This window comes from Excalfactoria chinensis, chromosome 1 (assembly GCF_039878825.1).
Source record: "Excalfactoria chinensis isolate bCotChi1 chromosome 1, bCotChi1.hap2, whole genome shotgun sequence".
In the NCBI taxonomy this organism is placed as follows: domain Eukaryota; kingdom Metazoa; phylum Chordata; class Aves; order Galliformes; family Phasianidae; genus Excalfactoria; species Excalfactoria chinensis.
The window spans coordinates 106,268,213-106,287,867 of NC_092825.1; the positions used below are offsets into that span (position 1 = coordinate 106,268,213).

Here is a 19,655-nt window from a genome sequence, read left to right on the forward strand (position 1 = left end):
CTGAGCGGTGTTTCACAAGGCAAGGAAGACTCGTAGGTGGGCATTTGTGGACACAGGACTACAGGTACACATCACACCTTCCTTAACCCACTCCATGGATCTGTAGCAGATTCACTTTCACTCCCTCTTCCTTCTCAGCAGGAATCCACTTAAATCATTCCAGTATAGCATTTAGATTTCTTTCTACAATAGATCAATAGACTTGAACATGTGAATCTATTCCTTTCACTGCCTCCCCATGGTTATCTCAGCACACAAGCTCACTCCAGTCTATTCATAGAGCTCATAATCCCACGCTTCAATTTTCTGAAGCTAAGGCAGAACTACAAGCACAGGTTGTGCTACCTTATGAGGGCAGTGACTCTAGAGGGAAGATGGACAAGTTATCACCCTCCAATTGTGACCCACTATGTACTGCAGCTTTCTCACACAACTGCACACTTATTCTCAACACGGCTACCAAGCAACTATCAACAGGTGACACCCTTTACAAGCTATCTCCACTAAGATGCAACGCAACCACGAGATGGGGTCTGAATACCTATGGCTGAGGAACTGAGGTCTGTAACATAAACCTCAATCAAATTCCATTACAGCTGGAACTTGTCACCACTAAGGGAGAGGAAGGAAATCTCATCAGTCCTGCCCCCACTTCAGCTTCTTTAGAAGGCTTGAACAAGTACCCAACACTGCTAGGTACAAGCAATTCTCTGCTCAGTGAGCCTGGGTTCAGCTCCCATTTGATAAGCACGCTGACGTGTACCACACTATATTCACCTGCTTCCAGATTTGCATGCGGATGAAACTGCTCGAGCTACATCTCATAAACCAGGAGAGTGACGCTTCACAAATGAATCAACTATGCAGTTCAACTTTTTTATTTTAATAAAATCAAGAATATGCACAGCACATGCAGTGCTAGCATCTAAACTAATACAATAAGCAATTCTAAACCTACAGTGACTTGAAATTCAATTTTCACATTCAGCAAGTTTAAATCCATTCTTGCATATTGTTTGGAATCCTTGTAACTGAACTGAAAAGTATTGCTGGCTGATCAAACTTGCTAAAATGCACAAGTCACTGATTACGCCAATACAACAAAGATAACCACATGTTTGAGGATTGCAATGTGCCAGACATTCACTGGAAAAAAAAAAAACAAACCGAAAAAAAAAGAAACACACAACTAAACAAAACTCACGCAACAAACATCTGAGAATCTGGACACTTCACATCAGTGTTTCGAAGTGTTTCATTAATATCTTAAGACAAGTGTATCAAAACCTTGGCATGTTTAATTTTAAGTTGCCAATTTTTGTTTTACTATCAGAAAGTTATGGCTATACTGCCAATGCCGGGTCTGCTTAATTTGACTTAAGAGTTTAATATGACTTAAACATTAAAAGCTCACACTACCCCGAAATATATAATTTCACGCATACGGTGACATTCAACATTCAAGTGCCAGTGTTTTTGTACTGTCTTTTGGTCAAGTTTCTTTAAACTTTCAAAGAATCACTTTTAGGCTTACAAAAATAAATATTTGTCAAAAATGTTCAATAAATATTACACAAAACTAGCAGCAAAAAGTATCTAGAAATCTGTCGTGTGCAAATAGTTTTCTTCCCAGCTATCATTCCCGTGGTCCCAAATAAGTTTTAGAATCTATTTCCTTCTCCTTAAACAAGCTGCGTTCAAATCTCCAAGAGACAAAATAAGATTGGAAGTTAAAGACACGCACACAAGACATATATAAAATTCTCTGAATGTGCAATAAAAGAAGTATTTTGTAAAAAGTTATGGGCAAAATGTACAAGGGCCTAAACCTAGACTTGAAATAGCACCATAACAAATGACCTCAATACTGTCAAGTGCACCTACTTAATAAAAGTTTTAGAACAAGGCACAATACACTTGAAAAAATCTATTGCACTTTAGGAGATTTTTGCCTCTTTTCCTACGCCACTGTAGATCAGAGTTGTTAACCGCTCTGGCCACAAAGTCAGCACAGAAATTCCAAGTGGCTTAGGCATTTTTCTGGTGGACGATACTTATATCTTTGGCCAGATTTAGCATAAACAGACTATAAATACAATGGAAACCTATGCAACTAAAACTGACTAAAACTGCACTTTAATAGCAGAATTGAAACCTTGTGCAGTTTATGTACATTTCCAACCTCTGTGATCTCAGGTTTGTTTGTTACTCTTCTGGAGCCATTTTACAAAGTCTACAGTAAGCCAGTTTAACATCTCCACGCAGCTTGAACAGAGTAATGTGAATCTGCATTAAAATAAAGCCTGCTGCATAATTCTTCCTGTTCATACCCTCTTGACCAAAAAACATCAACACTAGCATGCGTTATTAGACCAAAAATTCAGTCAGGCCCTGAAGGAGGACCCATCACTGCCATGGTCAGCCATTCTACCATTTCAATTTCATATGGCAGGCATTTTTAAAAAGTCTAAATAGATGAATTCTCCTAAAAACTATTTCAAGTTATCAGACCTTTAAACGTTCCCTGTAATATTCTGCCCACGTTTGGCTAGCTCACATTAATGATCTGCCTAAATATTGAAAAAGGAATTGCTGTATTTACTTGCATTAACTTCAAAAACAGTGCTTTTAATGTATGCATGTATCCATACATCATCTCATCATGACTGGAATGGCTTATTAAAGGCTATCAGGTTCTAAGTACCTATCCAGGATAGAGTGAGCAAATCAGAACTTTAACTTAGTACAGTTTTGCCACATTAGAAACTAATTGCATTGATATGCTTCAAGATGTTTTTATTTTTCAAATCTGCAGATACCAAAAGCCCTAATGCAGGCTACCGCATAAGTTTTTCTTTGTAATATTATGGATGAATCAGTGATTCCTGTTTAAGTTGTATCACACCTGTGTGCCAAGGTTTGATTTTAGCCCAAGTTCAGTAATTTTTATTTTGTCTAAACAATTGATATCTTGAGCATTACTGAGCCAACAGGACATCAAAATAAAAGTTGTCTAAAGTTAAAGGCACAGTACATTAACAAACAAATGATCCTCAGTCACAAAATTATAAATGCAGTTTCTGGGTGGGGATGGGTGGGAGGGGAGTTAATCCTGACTACAGCAATAGAGTCTTCAAAACCACCTTCAAGATAGGGCTACTTGTTCCTTTGTTTCCATCTTGTGACCTTGAGCTCCCTTAAAAAAAATTTCAGTGGAGAATCACAGCTGGTAATGTACTGCGAGTTCTTGAAGCTACACAAGGTATAGTCTGGCTAAGTTACATGTGGTTTCCATATTAGCTTGTTTGGTAGGTTATCTGCTGCAAGCAGATTCAGTTGCCCCACCAGTCAACCCCCTGGGAGTTATAGTTTCCTCCATATCCATCACTGTTGTAGAAGCCTCCATAACCACCACCTATGAAAGGCAAGAGAAAGCGATGCTTAATTAACCTGCTAAAGGTAACTTGCAGCACCTTCACAACAGAAAGCAGCTCAGAGCACAAACAAGACATCTACAGTCCATTAAAGAAACCCACCCCAAAAGTTCTGCTACATGTAAACAAAAGAGACAGGTTGCATCAAACAGACACACGTAACTCGTGCTAATACAGAACCAATAAGAATGCTGAACTTTACATACAACACACCAGATGACCTCTTAATATTTTCTGCAATTACCCATGTAACTTGCAGAAGTACTACCATACCAAGTACTTTAAGTCTTGTTTTGTAGCTGCCAGTCATATCTGCCCTCTTTTTCCTTACCTCCAAATCCTCTGCTGCCACTTCCTCCAGTACGGCCGCTGGCTGTTCGACTGCTGCTAAAGCTGTTGGTGCCAGCACCACTACTTGTTCGGTAGTCTCTGGCACCAAATCCTCCACTAAACCTACTGCTTTATAAAGGAATAAAAACCACATTAGTCAGTGATATTTTAACCACTATAAGCTCAAGCACAAAGTTTCTTCACCAAAGGTTACAGTTGCCCAATCAGTGCAAATTCGATTTCAATGCTCTTTTTAATGAGCACCCAATACAATCTAGAAAGGACATTCAATGTAGCAAAGGAAAACTTACTGTCCGCAGTCAACTTGTCATGTTACACTAAGAATTACGCTATCGGGACCTGCTAAGATTTGATTCAGTCTAACCTCTATTCCACAGGGCTGTTAAGTGATAGTTTCAGTGATTTATTCATGCCCATTTTTTTTGTTGACAACCACTTTCTTAGCATGTTTCAACTAAAATTCATAAGGTCTACTCACACTGGCTAAATTGAAAGGCAAGGTGACAGTCCCCCATCCCTATTACTATAGTCATTAACATTATTGGTTCCAATTTGTGGGAGACATTTCAGCTTTCTGTACCAAAACTACTTCACAAGTATTCTCACATCTACACATTACCTTATACTTTAATGTTAACAGACAAGCACTACTATCTCTTTAACATTTCAACAGGTGCTCAAGCACAAGTGTGGCTCACACAGTTAAGAACTTCTCTCAGGTATTTAAATGCTTTTAATGAGTTTAGAGCTATTTCTGCTAGCAAATGTTAGCAGTTACCTGGTTAGTTTAGAAGGAAAAAAATTACTGTAGAGAACACACAAACCTATGGGTGAAGAGGACACCAGCGTGCACTGGCTTGTACTCCTCAAAAATTAACTGCTTTCAGATAGAACTGCCCCTCACAAGTCATTGAAATACACCTTTAGCCAAAGCTTATTTCATTACCTCTTAGACCGTCCACGGCTGCCACCTCCTTTGTGATGCTGTTCATAAGCCATGTTTTCCAGCCAAGACGGAACTTCTTGCTTAGCCTCAACAAGAAGATCAAGTAAATCCTTGGTGATGTTTATATTTCTCTCATTGAAGAATGAGGTGGCAAGACCTGAAAAACACATTAAATTTTAGCTCCACGTGAAGTAGATACTCTACAGCACTTAATCCCATTCCATATCAAGCACATCATATTCTCAAACTCAATCGTGAAGAGCATTAGAATTATCTGAACAGAAAATGCTCATTTTTCCACTCTAGCCACTCACACAGGTCTCCTATTTACTGACAGACACTGAAGACAGATACCTATTTTACATATGGTATCAAATCTTAGCATTAGTTTTCAGTGGCACTTTGTCTGCACTTAAAGTTCTAAGGTGTACTGAGATCTCATAAGCACAAAAAAGAACTGTAAGAAAACTGCTCAGACTGTTCATCCCATCCTTCCTCAGCAAAGCATAATACATGTGATCATAATACATGTGATCCTCTAGAAACATTCTTACAGAGCAGGAAATTAGAACAGGCTTCAGACAGGCTTTTCCTACCACAAAGGCAAGTATTCCACATCTTAATATTCCCTTTTTGAAGGGATTTTTGAAACTCAGTAAAACTGCAGGAACAAAAAGAGGACCCTGCAGAACCAAGCTAAAAAGCTAAAAACAGAGTGCTAGAATATAGCTTAGGCTTCAGTTTCAGTCTCCTCACTCATTTATCCAGTTGTAAATAACCTCCAGAATCCCAAAGGAAAAAAAAAAAGGCTACACTCCACACTGCACAATTTCTTAGCAATTCTGTGTTGGCACAGAAGGCACAAGGGCTCCCCTCCTTTCAAGTCCTGTGTAGCTTCAGTTTGTTATTTATCCTATATCACTACACTCAAAAATCAGTTACTACGTGTCTATACTTACCAAGATTTCCTACACGGCCCGTACGACCAATGCGGTGCACATATTCTTCAATGTCACTTGGCAAGTCAAAGTTGATGACGTGCTTTACATTTGATATATCCAGTCCTCTTGCTGCTACCTAGTAGTTAAAAGAGTAAAAGAAAAATCCATCCCTGAGCTAAGTTCAGTGAGATGATGTGCCTACTGACACAAACTTCAAAAAACTGGACTTACGGCTGTGGCAACAAGAATTGGGCTCTTGCCAGAACGGAACTGATGGAGTGCTTCCTCTCGGTCTCTTTGAGAACGATCCCCATGTATACTTGTACAGGCATACCCTTCATGGTAGAGGAAGTCCTCGAGAGCATCTGCTCCTTTTTTCGTTTCCACAAACACCAGAGTCAAGGAATCCTTGCCTAAGAATAAATGAACCACAAGTTTACAAGAGAAAAGTTGCATTGATTAATACATCAGTTTACCTCCCAATTACTCTATAAACTGAAGAACTTACTGAAAGTTTTCATCAACATAAAACCATCATTCAGCCAATGCAAGAAATTCACGGGATGCTTAAGAAATACAAGAAGATACTACTTTCCTCCATATACCTACTCAAAGTTCTCACTATTTTGAGCTGTTCAATTTACCTCACCTTAAACTGCATTATTCACTTATCCGAAACTGGTAACTTACCTGTAGCATTTAGTAGGTCAAGCAGAAATGATCGTTTGTCCAACTCTTCCACCCAGACTACTTTCTGTGTGATATTCTCAGATGTAGAACCTACTCTGCCAACAGCCAGGAAGATATATTCATCAAGGAAGTCACGAGCAAGCATCTAAAGAAGGAAAGGCAAAAAATGAGCATTTTCCCCCCTTTCAGAGACAGGATTAGACTAAACGTTAAGGTATTTGAACTATCATGAAGTACCTGGATTTCCTTGGGGAAAGTAGCACTGAACATCATGGTATGGCGAACCCCCTTTGGCGGCATTGTATCTTGTTCAACAATTCGTCTAATCTGAGGTTCGAAACCCATGTCAAGCATTCTATCAGCTTCATCAAGCACTAGGTATCTAAAGTAATAACAAGAGGTTTTTTCAGATGGTTTTAGAGATAACAGCTCACTACAGACACTAGACTACATTTCTCAACCAGACATTTAGAGTTTAAGTGCTATAGAGTTCTCTCTAGATCTCAAAAGGGATTCAGTTTCACATCAGCAACTCATGTTACGGACAGAACTTCACTTACTTGCAAAAATCCAGTCCAATCTTCCCCCTCTCCATCATATCAACCAGTCGACCTGGAGTTGCTACAAGCAAGTGACATCCACGTTCCAGGTCACGTATTTGTTGCCCAATGTCTGCACCACCATACACAACACAGGGACGAACTCGGGAACGGTATGCAAACTACAAAACAAGCAAGTTAGTGCTAAGAAGAACAACACACAAAGTGCTGTGTTCTAATAAACCCCTAGACATACCTTCCTGGCCTCCTCATAGATCTGCACAGCCAGTTCTCTAGTTGGAGCCAGGACCAGTGAGATTGGATATTGCTTACGGCGTCCATACCTTCCATTCTCCTACAACAGGAAGAAAAATCCCCAGATAAAAGGTGAATAAAAACACAAAAAAAGCAAACAGTTCAGCATCAACTTGTTTTAGATACTACATCTGACTGCCCTGCTGCAGTGCCCAAGATTAAACTTTTGGTTAATTATGTTAACAACTGCGTAACTGCAGCACAAGCTTGTCCTCTAAAACCTGTAACACCTACAACTAGGAGTTAAGCCTACCCATGGAAAACAAGAGGGGTACCACCTCATCTTAAAATCTACAATGTAGACAAGTAACGTAACAGTTTTTCCAGTAGCAAGGATCTACTCAAAAAGGTCATTCATCAAAATCTTGTTTCTCTTACTCAGCTGAGGAAAAAGTTACAAGCTTCTCCATGCCCAAGAAAAGGCTTCAGAAAGGTGAGAAACTGCCCCCATCTACCCAAACTAACAACAACACACTTGAGCTCAACTACTGCATCCAGTAGCAGGCATCAGCATATGAAGCAAATGCATACACTTGACTCAGCTTCTTCAGGACTAAGTAATAAAATACTTGCCTTCATAGCTCTCAAGGCATCACCAGGTCCATCTGCATAGATCTGGCTCAATATTGGTAGAAGAAACGCAGCAGTTTTCCCAGACCCTGATAGATACAATTTAGTATTATTAGTTATTTTTAAAGCTGTCACACTGTGTCTACTGAACACAGTCCTGTACCATAAGCATTCCTAGTATTATCTGTGCTAGATATATGGATACTGCACAAGCCATTTGAGTGTATTTTTCAGCCAGAAAACTTGGTCTACAGACAACGGTCAGTCAATGAGCACTGTAACACTCTGAAGCAATTTAGGGCATTAACAGCTCTCTAGGGACACGGTAACAAGTGTGCCTGACACAGCACATGCAAATCAATGGCAAGATTATCTCATAATTTCCAAGAGGTATTCCAATGCATTCTGAACAATAGGTTTATTACCTTAAGGAAACCTTGCCCAAAGGTTCCAGAATGAAAAAACCTATAATCATTGACAGAGACTAATAATAAGCAATAGTTACAAACTTACCTGTCTGAGCACAGGCCATCAAGTCTCTCTTCTCTTTAATAATAGGTATTGCATGTTTCTGGACTGGAGTAGGACGAGTGTAACGTGTGAGCTCAATGTTTCCCATAATAATTTCTCCCATATCAACATCACTGAACTGTAAAATAATTAAAAATAAAATTACGGAAGATTAAATCTGAGATCCTCACCCTCCATCCCTCCCTGAACAAGCCACTCAGTCCAAGCACATTTTCCTCATGAAATACTTTTGGGTTTACTTCTTCCTAAGGAAGTTGCTTACAACGTCAGATACTAAAGAATCAGTTAATTGGGAATATGATATCAACTTAGTCCAGCAATGTGATTCTTAAAAAAGCCAGCTAAGCCTCAAGAGCAAACTACATTAGTCATACAATGCTTAACACCTCACTTAGAGGCAATGTTTAAACAGCTCCTGCAAACTAGCACCTCCAAGCATTTCCACTACTTACTTATGCATTTACTACTTAAAGATACATCATACAGTTAAGTAAACTGCAAGTGCCAACTTTATACAACCTCTTTTATGTTTTAGTTTATCATATATAGCTCCTCTCATTAAAAAAAAAAATCTTTGCTGTAGGGAAACGAGACAGTTATTTCTTTAGCTTCCTAAAATTGACACAGGAAAACATCAAGTTTCATGTGCAAAACTGTGAAGATTAGACCAATTGGATTTAAAAAAAACAACTTACACTTTCAATATGTGGAGGACAATTGCTGCCTGTTGCTTCAACGGGAATATCATCATATTTCTCAAAGTTAATGCCAGTGTTGCTTCCTGAAAAGAGCTCTCTGAAAGTAGGAAAAAAGTGTTTTATTTATTAGGTGAACCAATTAGCAATATCACATTGTGTCGTGTAGATCCATTACTTACTGTTCCAGGCGTTCACTTGGGGGAAGAGGTTTTGACCAATCATCTTCATCGGACTTGTCACACCAACGGCTATTTCCACCACGGTCAAATCTACCGAAGCCACTCCTATCATAGTCGCTACCTCTTCCACGCTCTTCATACCTAAACACAGTATGAGTGTTAGGCCACCATCACAAGAACAAAACACCAAAACCATTACAGTCTAGCTGAATATATTATGTCTGTATGTTAAATACATGACCACAGGATGATAATCAGATGTTCAAACTGACTTCTAAAGTAAAATGATTTTAGCCCTACTTATAAGACTAGGTCATGTTATTCTGCATTACAGACAGGAAAAGTTAGTTCCAATTATTAACTTAGCAGCTTAGTTTTAGCTTAATACATTGAAACTTAAACCTGCACTTGGTATATGCCTCATGTTATATTCATCTTCCAAGCCCAAACAGTTCCCCAAAGAACTTGATTTTATTCCCCTACTCCCCCCCCACCACAGGATAAAACTAAATCCCTCAATGAACATGTCAGATTTCCAGTTTTACCAAGAGTGAGCTCACCTGTGTTATTGACTTAAAAAGAAGGTGGAAAAAGTCCTTACCTCAACTGTTTAGATTTTGGCCTGGTAAATCATGTTTGAGAAAAGTCTGGATACAGGACTACCACCGTCAGCCTTACTAGTTGACAAAGGTCATTCTCACCACACTTGTGCATACAACGCATGATGTGTGTAAGACTGATCAAGTAAGGTAGAGAACCTGCAAGAGTCTCACCCAGGTTTATTAACTACACTTTTTCAACAAGGAAAAAAAAACTGGAAAAAAGAAGTCAGTTCTGATGTATTTTATGTACTCCTAAAAGCTCTTAAATCAATATCTGGTAGTAGCCACCCATTCAGAATTTTGTTGATGACATGGCAAGTCAAGAAGTCATAGGAATTGCAGTACTGGCTGGTGATGGGCTAGAAGGCACATCTACAACATGCAAGCTTCCCATCATTTAATTCCTACAGCTATGAAGTATTAAGACGGGAGGGGGAACCTTCACACCTAGAATTCCATTTTCAACAGCAATATTATATATGTGCCATAGAACTGCAACAGATTTGGAATTCAGCACCTATATAAATAAGCACTTGCCTTCCTCCTCTTGATCCGTTTCCACGGTCAAAGAAGCTTGATTTTGCTCCACGGTCAGATCGTGCACCGAAACTGCTGTATGCATCCTTGTCTCTGCTGGAACTCCAGCCACCACTATCAAAACCTAGTAGAGAGAAAGTATTTTAAGCCATATATTACACACTCCAGCTTTTTGTAAGAAAAATGTCTGTCCAGTAAGTCTCCACTACAAAGTCCACATGGTTTAAATACTGGCAGACTTTAAAAGAAAAAAAAAAATATATATATATATAATATATATATGAAAAACAGACAAGACTTGCTCCAACAGGCACCAAATATCTCTTATTGCCAATCAAACTTGCTGAAATACTTCCATGCACGCAGAAGCAGTACATTTAAAAATGCACATACATCACTGCTACCATTTGTTTTTCTCCGGAAAGAAGGTCACAAAGGCAACAGAGTTCATGGTGCATTTGAGTAAATTCAAAGTAAAAATGAGGAATCCAATATGGCTGGAGGATTCTGAACCACCTGAGGTTACACAAAGTTGGATGCCTGATTTATATTAAATAGGTACAAACTGAACCCATTACATCAGTGAAACTATTGTCATCCCAACAGCAGTCATTAACAGCAAGCAGGGAGCTCAACTATATCGAATAAAAAAAAAATTCAGAAACATCCAAGTTCTTCACAGCATATTTCATTCCTGTGAACTTAACTGGGCCTCTGGTGGTGCTTACTCAGGGGACAAGAGATGGATGGAAACACTGGTACTAAATTGGAAAGTTTAGTTCTACAATACTTATCTAGTTTCACCTTCAGAAGTTCAGAAAAGATCCAATTAGAGTCTCAAATACTGGACTTAGAAAAATTAATCCTACCAGTAAAAAAATATCCTTTCCATGTTCTACAATGAGGATGACTTGTATGTCACCCACAACTGGAAGCAACTGGGACAGCAAATTACTACAGGAAAAACATTCTGTAAAGATTCTATCCAGCACATATTTTCCCTAAGGAGATGATAACATCTAAGGAAATTCTGTGGCTTCTGCACTTTTGAAAAGCAGTAGCTGCTACACTTTTCAATCAGCATTGTAGGTCACACTTTGTGATGTTTTAACAGCAATTATGGTTATACCACTTGAAAAGCTGTATTTTTTCATTTGATCTACTATTAGATAAACTCAGACTTCAAATACCCAAGAGTAGCTTTAAGGATGTTCAACAAGGATGTCATGTGAGAGAACATATCAATATTATCAAGCAAAACTCATTAAAGCCAAATGCATCAGTATACAAGGTTGCTTATTCTGAGCTCTATAGCTCTTATTATGAGCTCTAGGCGGAATTGCCAGTAATTAGCCTAAAGAATTTTGAATTCATTATATCATCTCCTGCAGTTCTGCGCTGTCCTGCTCTCAGGTATAAAACTGGCATTATCTGTACCACAAAAGGGACATATCCTCAGGTCTATGGAAAAAAAAAATCACACTGTAATTTACCTAACAAACAAGGAATGCACCACAAGGTTTTGGAACACAAATACTCTCCATGTTTTAGCCTTCTTCCCCAGCTAACACCTATTTAAATCCAGTGGACACTCTTCACATAGAGGAAAAAAAACTGTTATGTTTAAATCACTGCATCCACTGCCTTAAGCAATTTCTTACTTAGCCACAAGTATACTGTGCAACATTAATAGCCTCTCTGCATTACTGCACCGTAATCAGCTATGGAAGAAACTGAGAACCCCAAGCTAGAAACTACATACCATCCATTCCCAAAACACATCTAAGGGAACAGCACACAGGATAAACTAATAGTTCCTTCTCCATCTGAATGCAGCATTACTTAATGCTTTCATTAAGTTGGAGGGCACAGTTTGTGAGAATTCTACTGGGACATCAAAATACAGCTAAACACACTTCCAAGGCTGCATTCAAGATTTTCCTTATATGGTCAATCACTACTGCTATCCAAAAACTGCTTTGCCTGTTGCTTGCTAACGTGTACAAACACTTTTCAGAAGCTGCAAAGGACTTCAACAGCCAATATATAGAAAGTTGTTTGTTTAAAAAAAGGAGTTAATTTGCATTTGTTGCATACAACTGAATACTGCATTACAGACTTCTAGCCATGCAATAGCTCTACTGTCAACTCATGATGAGGATGACCCGCTTTGCTACAATGAGCCCTGATTTGCTTTTCTAAGCTTAACTATTGCAAACTTCCTACCACAAGGAGCCAGGAGGGATCTAGTGGTATAGAGCTCTAAATGGTTTCAAGGAAAATCCTAAGCAACAGGGGTACCAATGGAAGTTGACATCCTCTAAGAACAGGGTCTACCACACTGTTTCTTTAAGTTGGTTTATGACTTCTTTACCCTTTTGCAGAGTGACATTTTAGTGCCTACAATGAATGGCATGAATAAGAAAATCCAGTTACATAATGAATACATCTTATTATCTTCTAGTTAGTCAAATACAAAAGGCAACATTCACACTTCTCTTACTTCAAAGGAGAAAACTGTACACTGTGGAGTTCAAATATCTAGTGAAACAAGATGCCTCTGTTTCAAAGTAGGTTTTTTTTGAGAGCAGCTCTTAATAAACTCTGTTTCCTGCAACCAAAGTTCCTCCAGGGTTTCTCTGACATTCCCTCCAAGGCTGCTCACATTTGAGACTTAAGTTACTGGGAACTTCAAGAGAGCGGAGCTGCCAAAGAATCCCTGTGCTCTCCTCACCTAAGTCAGCTCCCATTACAGACTATTCACGTCAATTGGTGCCTTAGGGCAATTTAATGCCTCTTCAATGTTTAAAAACATTTTCATTTTCACGTTTTTGATCTGTTTCTTCCAAGTGCAAGAATATTTGTTCTAGTCATTAAGCAGCTCCAGAAGAACTTTAGAAGAACTTCAGAAGATATCGGCATGTATTTCAATACTCTCCTACCTATTCCTTCAAGGAAGAAACCTCCTGCACCATAAAGACAACCTTTTAAAGTCCCACTGTTTTTACAGTACGAGGTTTAAAATTTAAGCTCTGAGCAGTTTCTATTACTTCTTAAATTCGTAGCATAGTACAACACTTCAGTTTCTCTGGTCTATGTAAAAGAACATTTCCCCAAGCAACTGTTATCTACACAATGCATTACCATTGGATCCAATGGCCACTACCAAGCTCTGAAATCTTTCTCCAAAATAGAGGTCATTATTTATTTCACTGAAGCACTCCATGAAACACTTTATCCTCTTTTATCCTAGAAGCAAAAGGTAAGCTTGACTTTTCCAGTGCAGTCCTTCTATACAAAAACACTATTCAAGCACTTCATGTTATTTAAGCACGTGTTTCATACTCCAGCATTCTATCATGCTTTTTGCAACCACTTTTGTAGATTTCCATTCAAAGGCAACATCTGTAATTGTTTTGCTTCTCACGCTCCCTACTTGCACACATGTTCAACACCCATTTACGATGAAAAACTGTGCTATTTGCTCCTAGTAACTAGGACTGTAAGTTTCACATCACAGTCAATAGAAAAAAAACTGGTACCTGCAAAGAAGTTTAGAATTTTATACTAGTGGTTACACAGGTAGACAAATAAAAGTCTTCAACTTGCTCCTGTCACTTACTTACATGGTAAGATAATGAAGACATTTTGCCTATCAAACACCAAACTCAAACTCAGAACATCACCTGGAGATGGAACCAACAGCAGCATGCTAAAAATAGGAAGTGAAGTTGCAGTATTTTGTGCAGAGCAGTCAAGCAGCTTGCAGAGTCACTTCAAACAATAGTGCCAGAACTTTTAACAGCCGCTAAAAATCAATTACAAGTGTTGCCCCCTATTTCTTATACATACCCTGTTTGTAAGCTTCCCTGTTCCTTAAGTGAGGAGGAATGTATCTGCCTTCTGCAGGACAAAAGAAAGACAATGTTAAAGATAATGTTATATACTGTTTGTAACTTTATTGTTAACAGCCTTTTCAACAGCACCCTTTGCAAAGGAAGAAACAGTTTGCCTCACAAGCTTTTAGGCCTTTAAGGGCATTTTAAAAACAGTTTTTGAATACTTACATTTCTCACAGCGAACCCAAAGTAGTGAATGTAAAATTCTTATACATTTAATTAGCTTCGCTTTCAAAAGATAATACAGACATGCCTTTTCTGGACATACAGTACCTGTTATGAAAGTTTGTCTTCCAAGAACTGATTAAGGCTTCACATAGCTCCAGGTTATTTGAGCAGCTTACGATGTTCACTATGCCATTCCTACACTGGCACTCACAGTATTAATGCCAGTAGTTTTCCTTCTCCTTGAATCTAACCATCCCACTCAATTCAGCTTAGATCTAACCAGAAGCCACGTGCAATTGCCTCTGAATAGCATTTTTCACTTACAATCCAGAAGCATCTGGATTGTTAAGCAGCATAAAGTAGAAGGTAGTAAGCACGGGCTTAACAGGAGTTCCCTGAACATTCTCTCTCATCTTAAAATACTGGTCTTTTTGGCACACTAAATAACACTGTTTCTACCTAACAAATCTCAATTAGAGCAGATAACCACTAAAACCGTTTACCTCCGACACTGCAACACTAGCGGAATGCTTTGGTAAACCAGGTCACCAAATTACTACAATTACTGGCCTCAGCTGTTTGACTAGAGGCCACAGAAAATTCGGGAATCTGGATTCTCTCAATTTGGTTCAATACAGCACTACCAAAACACTGAACTTACACAACCACTGCAACTAAGTGTGCCAGTCCAAAGTATGTTATTTTAAAGCAGGCACGTAACTAGTAACCTCGTTGCATTTCCCCGAAGTCTGTACATCTTGCTTCAGAAATTATTTCTGCAGGTACAAGAGCCTGCTTTGGTTTTGAAACTTCCTGCGCACCAGAAAACTTTAAGTACTTGCATGTACTTACTGTTTGTAGAGCTTCCTTCACTCTGGGAGTCTGAGGAATTCAAGTCTAGACCAGAAAACTGGAAAGAACAAAACAGCCAAGTTAATATCAACATGTTATATCATGAATTGATGCTAAGATGCAAAACGCTCATTTGCAGATCAAGAGCAGATTTCTGAGAAGTGAGCACTGCAAAGAAACTTATTTTTTGGTACATTTCCTGTAATGAAGAAAAGCCAATACTATAATGTTCAATAGCACAGTAACAGTAAAACTCAGAATTATCTTCAGGTGTCTTCAAAGCCACCAATAAACACGCACCAAAAAGGCAGCAAAACCTGAAGACTACTGTATACCCACCAAATCAAGTACTGCTGACTTGCTTAATGCACTAAATGAGGGCTGAGCAGTAGCCTAGAACAGTCTCCCTGACTATCAAAATACATGCTGACTGAGGTCAGGTTTTCTGGTAACGCTTCATTTGTAGAATCCACTTTTAGACTACACTAACATCACTAAAACATCAGCATTTTCATGTCAGAAGCAGTTTCTGCTCCCAGAACATTAGGCCAATTCCTCCTACCCTCACACTGTTGGAAAATACAACTTCTCATTTGCTTCTTGCAAGCTTTGTTTGCAGCCTTCAGCCTACCAAAATGTGTTTTGGTTTAAACGCATTCAGGTCAAGCAACTCATGTAAATAGAAGGCAACCCACACATAACAAAGAAGCTTGCTGCAGTTGTTTACCTACATAGCACATCGCAGAACTTATTAGCAGAGCTGAAATACGTTAAAAGTCAACTCAATTTTATGCGAGGCCAATTGCAATGCGCATCTTCCAACACAACAGGAGTCAATCCAAATCAAAGATCATCCTCCAAGATGTCCAGCACGGTGACAATGGGCTGATGGTTGGACTAGATAATCTTCAAGAGGTCTTTTCCCACCTCAACGATTGAATGATTCTATTATATGCGCTACCATTCAGCTTCTTGAAATAAATCCTCTGATGGGGAGCCTTGGATTGCTCTCTCTAAAGCTGCTTAAAATCTAAACTCTTTAGCTGATCCGAGCATCAAGACGAGGTAAAAATATTACTCGGGTAGTCACTAAGAAGCAGGTATAAGGAGAAGTAGGTATAAGGAGGAAGAAGCGGGTAGAGAAGAAGAGCGCCGGCGCACCCCCCCCCCCCGCAGCGTGGCGGCTCAGGGAGATGGCGCAGGGCCGGGGCCGCCATCTCAGTGCGGCGGTGCAGCCGGCACTGCGGGCTGGGATTTTCGGCGCAGCAGGGAGCAGCCGCAGCCCGCCCAGCTAATCCGGCTGCCGGCACCCGTCACGTGCTGTATCTCCGGAGGGGGAAAGGAGGGGGGGGGGGGGAACCGGCTCCCTGACCTACTTCGCCCCAGAACCGCGGCTGCCCGAAACCTAAGAGCTCCGAAGGTTATTTCTGCCGCTTCGTGCCCGCTCGGGGCCCCGCTACAGAGCCGCGATCTCCTCCCCACCCCCTTTCCCTCAGGGTTAGGTAACCATCCGTCCCCCCGCTCCAAGCAGGGGCCTGACTCCGCCCCACAGGTGCGGGGGGAGATGGAGGGGGGGGGAGTGGAAGGGAAGATAGAAGACGTAAGAAGGAAATAAAGAAAAAGAACAACAACACGGCGGGGTCGAGAGCCGCCCGCGCAGCACCGCCGCTCCGAGCGCAACTGCGTCACCAAGGCCCACCAGGAGGAGCGGGCGAGCCGCCCGCCGCGGGGCCGCGCTACCGCAGCCCGAACAAAGGCGGCCGCGAGCGCCCCCCTTCCCCGCCCCCTCCGCGGGGGCGCCAGCACAAAGCGCCCCCACCCCCGCCCGGCTCCGTCACATGCACAATGGCCGCCATTGAGCCAGCCTCCTCCCTACCCTCCCCCTCTTTCCCCCTTCCTCCCCGCCCCCCCTCCTCTCGCTCTCTCTCCCTTCGCAGCCGCTCCCCGCCGCCGCCGCCAGGGGTCCCGCCGTGTTACCATCGTCTCTTCCCCGGCACACAAAAGCCGGGCGCGGAGCGTGGCCAGGAGGAGGCCACAGGGGCACGCGGGGATGTAGCTCCTCCCGCCCGGTGTTGATGGTGCTGCTGGCGGCCGGCCGCCCCCCCAACCCCCCCCCCTCCCCCAACACTCCGCGGGGAAAAAAGGGCCGCACGACGGGAACTGCGCAACAACCGAACACGCCACAAACCCTCCGCGCTGCGGGGGGGGGGGGAAGCGGGGGGGGAGGAAGGAACCAGAGAAACGGTGGGGGGATGGGATGGTAGAAAGCAATAAAATGAAAGCAAGAAAAGAAAATCACGACGCAGCCGCCTCGGATCGCACAGGCAGCCCCTCGCTGGCCGTGTGGGCCGCCCCTCGCAGCGCGGCCCCTCACAACGCACGCACACGCTGCCGCCATCGCTCCGCTGTCGCCCCCCCCCCCCTTATATCCCGATTAACGGAGCGCCCCTCCCCCACCCACCCCCCGGTCCGTTCCCGTGGCCTCGTCTCTCACCTGCTGGTCTAGACTGAGGGCATTTTCCACCGCCACATGACTCATAACGAGAGATCGTCTCGGGATGTCCCGCTCCGCCTCAAGAAATTCAGATTCGCCGGGCCGGGAACTCGCCGCCGCTGCCACTCGTTCACCACGAATCGCTTTCCTGACTGAACACCCCCCGCCTCGGCCCCGGCCTTTATATAGTCCCCGCCCGCCCGGCGGCGCGCGCTGACCTCAGCGCGCAACTTAAGCTCCGCCCCCTTCGCTTTCCCTGCTCCTCCGCCGCGCTGTTGAGAGAGAAACCGACCGCGCTGCGCCGGCGGCGAAAGGAGGGGGGGGGGGGGGGGGGAAAGCTATCGCGAGATTTGCGCGCGTCTCTATAGCTTAGGGCCGGATGAAGGGAGCAACGGGGGTGTCGCGAGATTTCGCGCGCCGGGCCGGCAGATTGTCTCGGATTCCGGCGGCGACACCGCGATGTTTCCTGCTGGCGGCCCGCTCGTTCCCCACCTCTTGCTCTCCCTACAGGGTCGGCCGCTAGTTCTCGCGAGATTACGGCGCCCCCCCCCCCCCGCTTCTAGCCCCCTCCTTTTGTTCGGCACGCTCGCGAGAGCGCCCGCTGCGCGCGCTCTGAGATGTCTCTAGAAGGAGTCGGATTCTAGGTCACGTGGCCGTCCCTGCCGGCGCCCGCCGCCATCTTGTGCGCTTGCCACTGTGCAGTGGCGCAGGTCCTAATGGAGGCGTTGCAGGGTCGCCTTGCCGGACCTAAGCTCGGCGTGGGAAGGAGGAGAGCTCCAGTATTGGCACGCTGTGGTGTTTTCCCGGCTTGAGCGTCCCCTTCCCGGTCCAGGTGACGACAGTCAGCGGGGGAGGGGCTGCTTCACTAAATACACTGGCCTCTCGTCTCTCCAACATTAAACACCTCTGGTGTGCCCACAGATCAACGTGGGACTGCACCTGCTGGTCTGCACAGTGTTTTATCACACTGACTGCCTGGTAACACAATAACTGAGCTACTCACCCCAACGTGCTGAGGTTGGGGGTCAGCATTAGTTACTGCTGATACCACCTTTCACCTTGTAAGCCTTGTTGAGCTATCAGATTCAGTGATACACTAAGGTCACCAGTAAGCAATAACTTTTATCAGGTTACTCCATTATAACCACAAAAGGCCCCACCTTGCCCGCATCAAGGCAGAAGCCTGCTGTTAGTATGTGAAACACCTGTCAAGTAATAGCCATCCAGACTCCTTTCACTGCTTAAGAAGCAAAAAACAACACCTCCAGTACTCCATCCACCACGTTACAGTGTAGTGACACAGAAAAACACTCAAGCTGTTCCCTTGAATTTGGGTCAGTAAAGTACCGACAAGCGTGTTACATTACCAGGATACCTCAGGCTATAAGGTCACAGGGCAGAGGAAATAGGTTTTGTTTGTCCTTTATACAAACATAGCAATTACTCCTCTATTTCTCCCCTCTTTGTCAGTCTGCCTCTTTCAACAACAAGAACAAAAGTAGAAGGAAGAAATCCGTTCTAAAAATCTCAGCTAGTTTCACAGTGGGATTTAAAAGCAAAACAAAACCTTTTCACAGCACTCACACATGAAAAGTGAAAAATAAAATAGTCAGCTATCTTTACTTAGTTTATCCTGCTTACAAAGTTCATTTAAGCGGCTGCGCATGAAGTTTGGGCTTTAAGGTCTAAATCATTCCATTTAAACCCTACAGGGCTTAAACATCCATGAACAAACCTTTAAATGAACATGCATACTTCTCATTAAAAAAAACAAACAAACACAGCCAGTATTATACAAGACAAACTCTATCTTTAGACAAAACAATTACCATCTTCCTGCTTAGGCCTTCCCTAATGTTTCCGTGGTCAGCTCCAGACTTAAAGGTTTAAGCCTGCATTTGTCTCCACA

At 42.4% G+C, this 19,655-nt stretch overlaps 1 protein-coding gene across 2 annotated transcripts; it reads right to left on the bottom strand.

The window, feature by feature from the left end:
• Nucleotides 1-862: 862 nt before the first annotated feature.
• On the bottom strand, nt 863-18,284 carry DDX3X (DEAD-box helicase 3 X-linked). Of its 2 annotated transcripts, none has more exons than XM_072327128.1 (17): nt 17,747-18,284; nt 15,253-15,310; nt 14,186-14,236; nt 10,334-10,457; nt 9,195-9,335; nt 9,013-9,112; nt 8,300-8,435; nt 7,790-7,875; nt 7,158-7,256; nt 6,923-7,083; nt 6,600-6,744; nt 6,363-6,507; nt 5,904-6,085; nt 5,691-5,808; nt 4,732-4,888; nt 3,766-3,890; nt 863-3,415 (listed from the first exon to the last, which is right to left on the bottom strand). In XM_072327128.1, the coding sequence occupies exons 1-17, from the start codon at nt 17,789-17,791 to the stop codon at nt 3,333-3,335; spliced, it is 1,956 nt and encodes a 651-aa protein (XP_072183229.1). In that variant the 5' UTR covers nt 17,792-18,284; the 3' UTR covers nt 863-3,332. The 2 variants fall into 2 exon arrangements, with proteins under 2 accessions (XP_072183229.1, XP_072183228.1); XM_072327127.1 differs by having other exon boundaries at nt 3,766-3,893; nt 17,747-18,055.
• Nucleotides 18,285-19,655: the final 1,371 nt, after the last annotated feature.